General features: G+C 42.8%; 1 protein-coding gene across 2 annotated transcripts in view; it reads right to left on the bottom strand.

Moving 5' to 3' along the window:
* Nucleotides 1-712: 712 nt before the first annotated feature.
* Nucleotides 713-4,927, bottom strand: part of SLC22A15 (solute carrier family 22 member 15) — a 177,642-nt gene continuing 173,427 nt past the window's right edge. For both annotated transcript variants that reach the window (XM_033943273.1, XM_033943274.1), the window contains one exon: nucleotides 713-1,926. In XM_033943273.1, coding sequence (XP_033799164.1) covers nucleotides 1,840-1,926 — 87 coding nt within the window. In that variant the 3' untranslated portion in view covers nucleotides 713-1,839. The remainder of the gene's footprint in view (nucleotides 1,927-4,927) is intronic.

Genomic DNA, 4,927 nt, shown 5'->3' with positions numbered 1-4,927 from the left:
GTATGAAAACAAAAGTGGGCACTCTACAACCTCACAACTGGTGGGGGTTAAAACCTGATGGTCAAGACTACCAGTCCTGTTGTACAAGAAATTATGAAAACCAGTTCTACTGTGTTTATGCTTTTCCCTGTTACTCCCAAGAATATATTATTCCCAGCTCGTCAAAGACTCAAACTGGGGAGACAGGTCACGGCCATGCCCAATTAACATGCAGCTTAAAACACACAAAGCAGGCTGAAGGCTTAAATGACATATAACCACCAGGTTGACATTGCCAGATTCTTATGGCACAAAGTATCAAAAAGTCATTGAGCTGCTCTCTGCTCTGGCAAGGGGCAGTTAGAAAAAACACAAATTCTCCTTCTCCTAGAGAGACACAACACAGCAGAACAGCAACACAGTAATATACTTTTACGTACTCCTCCTTTCTTAGACTACATTTCATTTCTCATCTACAAGATACACTCACATTTCAACAACTAAACTGAAGTGGAAGGGAGGAATTAAAAAAAAAATTAAAAAAAATGTCCAGGCAAATGAAAATGTTATTTTGTGGTGGTTAAAATGAAGTGGGGGGGATCATTGCCTACATATATGAGAACCTAGAAGCCATGACGATTGTCTGATCTCACTACAGACATATACATTCATGAACACCAATGAGGTGTCACATATCAAGAGAATTCATTCCCAGGAAAAGACTAACTAGATCGCTGTTTATAATGCAGTTGGATTTAATTCTCACAGTTTTAAAAAAATCTAAGGGTTTGGAAAGGAAATAACATATGAGAAATAATGGAAAACAAAATTACAGTTATATATAAGCTACTTTGGGATGGACTAAACACAAGAAAGGTAGTATAAAAATACAACATAACCAATGTTCCTGCTAAGTAATTTTGAGCTACACAGGAGTCTTCTGTCATTTTTGCTGGCTGGGGGGAGGTACAATGATACTGTGCTTTCAATTAGAGAATGACACAGGGACAAATTTTTCCCCGTCTCCACAGAACTCCATTTCCCCATCCTGTCCCCGTGAGTTTTGTCCCTGTCCCGTTCCTGTAAGCTCTGCCTTAACTGCACAAGCCTCGAACACTTATGATTTTAAAGTGTTTGAGGCTTGTGCAGATGAGGACAGAGAATGTAGGAATGGGGCAGGGACAGGAAAAGAACTAGCTGGGATGGGATGGGAAAATGAATTCCCGCGGGGATTGGAAAAAATATGTTCCTTTATCATTCTCTACTTTGAATCGCAACTGGAAGTGCACGAATGCTGGTGGAAGACTGCTCTGACGCTTTATTTAAGCTGTTTAGCAGAACACTGATAGACTGTTTTTGAAGAGGAAGTATGCACATACAATCAGATTTTTTAATGACACACAAAACTAGGCTTTCTTTCTTTTCTTCAGATCAATTTAAAATATTAAAATGGTATCTGAGGACATATGTTCATCCTCTCTGGCCATAGACCAAATTTTAACCCACTTTCACCTTCATCATTGGACATTAATTCTTTATACCTGATATGGCACTAGCCATCCACCTGGAACATTTAAAGTGATAATCAAAAATGACTCATGGCTGAAGATGTGGGCCGCTTGGAGGATACATAGAAAGAAAGCGGAAACCTTCTTTTGGCATCAACTACTTTTTTGGTCAGTACCAAATGTAACTTCTCCCTTTGTGCAAGCAACAGGTACCAACAGCAGAGTTGTAGCCTGCACTAAAATTGTTGGTCTGCACTGTCCAAGTCCCCTAGCTTGCACCATCTCTATGAGACAGCTGTCTGCTATGATGAAAGACAACCCCAATCTAATCTACAAATAAGCCCAGCAGCACTTATTTAATCATCTGTGTCTCTTCGTCTGCATCATAATATTCTTCGTTGTCACTGTCACTGGTTGTCCCCTGAGTCTCATGATCCAACTGTTGAAAGGAAAATAAAATAAAACAACATAATAGCAATGTTTCAGAGCTTAGCTATTAGTTCAGTGAAAAAACATTTCCTCCTATTTATTTTAAAGGTATTTTCATGTAACTTCATTGAGTGCTGTCTTTGTAATTTCTGAAAAAGTTAAAAAATTGATTTACTTCGATCCGTTCTACATCACTCAAGATTTTGTAGACCTCAATCATATCTCCCCCTCAGACATTTATTTTCCAAGCTGAAGAGCCCTAACCTCTTTAGCCTTTCCTCATATGAGAGGAGTTCCATCCCCTTTTATCATTTTGGTTGCTCTTCTTTGAACCTTTTCAAATTCTGCTTTATCTTTTTTTCTAGAATTGAACACAATACTCAAGATGAGGTTGAACCATGGAGTGAAACAGGTTATAATATTCTTGATCTTATTTACTATCCCTTTCCTAATAATTTCTAGCATTCTGTTTGCCTTTTTTGGCTGCTGCCATACACTGGGTGGATGATTTCAGTGTACAGTACTCCCACAAAATTCACGGGGGTTCCGTTCCAGGAGCACCTGCGAATTTCGACAAACCGCAAATGTGGTTTAGGAGCAGATCAGAGGCAGGAGAGGAAGAAGAGGGAAGCTGGGGCGGTGGCGGGTGCTTAAAATCAAGTGCGGGATCCTTCTTAGTCATTTCTGACTGCCTCTGCCAGGAACTAAAGTCAGGCTACACCAATCAGGAGCTGCTTTGATATGTTATCTGGCGTGTCAAAGCAGCTCCTGATTGGTGTAGCCCAGTGCTCAGCAAACTGCGGCTCTTTAGCCGCTTGAGTGTGTCTCGCGACTCGTCTCAAGCAGAGGTGCCCAACCTGCTTCCCTTCCCTTCTCCCTGCCCTCCCCCAAGCCACCGCCAATGGGGAACATGCCACCGCTGCTGGGGAAAAGGCTGCCACCGCCGCCATCGGGTAACAGGCCAGCGCCGAGTTCTCAGGTCTCCCTGCTTCCCTTCCCGCAGGGCCAACCAACTCTTGTCACCTGATGTCAATTCTGACGTCGGAGAGGACGTTCTGGGCTAGTCAATCGCTGCTTGGCTGGCCCGGAACGTCCTCTCCGACGTTAGAATTGACGTCGGGTGGTGAGAGTTGATCAGGGCTGCAGGGAAGGGAAGCAAGGAGAGCTGAGAACTCGGCATCGGCCTGTTACCCTATGGCGACGGTGGCAGCCTATTCCCCAGCGGCGGTGGCTTGGGAGAGGGCAGGGAGAAAATAAGAAAGAAGGGGGAGGGGGAAAAGGGCGACAGAAAGAAAGAAGGGAGACAGACAGAAAGAAAAGGGGCATGGAGAAACAAAGAAAAAAAGAAAGAAATGGGGCACGGAGAGAGAGAGAGAGAAAGACAGACATACACCATCACAGAAGCACAGAATCTTCACATACCAAAGATATCCAAAGGAAGGCGAAAGAAGAACAAAGGTGAACCAGCTTGGTTATCCAAAGAGGTGAAGGATGCAATGAGAGAAAAGAGGAACTTGTTTAAAAAATGGAAATGGGAAAAAACGACAGAGGCCTGGAACTGTCACAAAATCGACCAGAAAAAGTGTCATAAAGTGGTAAGAGACACCAAAAAAGTCTATGAAGAAAAAAGATAGCGCAAGAAGCCAAAAACTTCAAGCCCTTTTTTTAGATATATAAAAGGAAAGAAACCAGCAAGAGAGGCAGTGGGCCCTCTCAACGACCAAGGAAGGAAAGGGTCAATTAAAGAAGACAAACAGGTTGCCGATAGGTTAAATTCATTCTTTGCCTCTGTATTCACAAATGAGGACACTACAACAATGCCAGACACAGGGAGGATATTCACCGGAGGCATAGAGGAAAGCCTCGCAACAGTAAATGTGGGGTTGGACATGATATACTTTCAGATTGACAAATGAAAAGTGACAAATCCCCTGGACCGGATAGAATTCACCCGAGAGTATTAAAGGAACTTAAGGTAGAAATTGGGGAACTATTACAGAACTTAGCTAACATGTCAATTAGAACCGGGCAAATACCAGATGACTGGAGGATAGCAAATGTCATCCCAATTTTCAAAAAAGGATCAAGAGGTGAACCAGGAAACTACAGACCTGTGAATCTCACATCGGTTCCTGGGAAGATAACTGAAGCACTGATTAAAGATATCGTTGTACAACACTTGGAAGATCACAACCTAATAAGAGCTAGTCAACACGGCTTCAGGAAAGGGAAGTCATGTTTGACAAATTTACTTCAATTCTTTGAGAAGGTGAACAAACATATGGATAGTGGAGATCCAGTGTACATAATTTACTTGGACTTCCAGAAAGCGTTTGACAAGGTCCCGCACACAAGGCTTATGAGTAAACTACTAAGTCATGGAATAGGAGGAGAGGTGCACAGATGGGATCGGCAAATGGCTAGAGAACAGAATGCAGAGGGTAAGCATAAATGGGAAATTCTCGAACTGGGAGAAAGTGACTAGCGGCGTGCCCCAGGGCTCGGTTCTTGGGCCCATCTTGTTCAATATTTTTATAAATGACCTGGAAGAGGAAACAACAAGCAATATAATCAAGTTTGCAGATGATACAAAACTATGTCGGGCGGTTGGCTCTCAAAGGGACTGCGAGGATCTCCAGAAGGATCTGAATCAGCTAGAAACGTGGGGGATAAAGTGGCAGATGAATTTTAACATAGACAAATGCAAGAAAGAAAATGGGAAAGAAAAATAAAGAACATGAATATAGGATGTTGGGGGTGACATTAGCCAAATGCGAACAAGAAAGGGATTTGGGGGTACTGATAGACAGAACCCTAAAGTCATCGGCTCAATGCGCAGCGGCGGCGAAGAAAGCAAACAGGATGTTGGGCATGGTTAAGAAGGGGATCACGAGTAGATCGGAAGATGTCATAATGCCACTTTACAGAGCAATGGTCAGACCACACTTAGAATACTGTGTCCAATACTAGTCTCCATACCTTAAGAAGGATATAACTCTGCTGGAGAGGGT

Source organism: Geotrypetes seraphini, chromosome 4 (assembly GCF_902459505.1).
Source record: "Geotrypetes seraphini chromosome 4, aGeoSer1.1, whole genome shotgun sequence".
Taxonomy (NCBI): Eukaryota; Metazoa; Chordata; class Amphibia; order Gymnophiona; family Dermophiidae; genus Geotrypetes; species Geotrypetes seraphini.
This window is presented reverse-complemented; position numbering and strand designations above follow the sequence as displayed.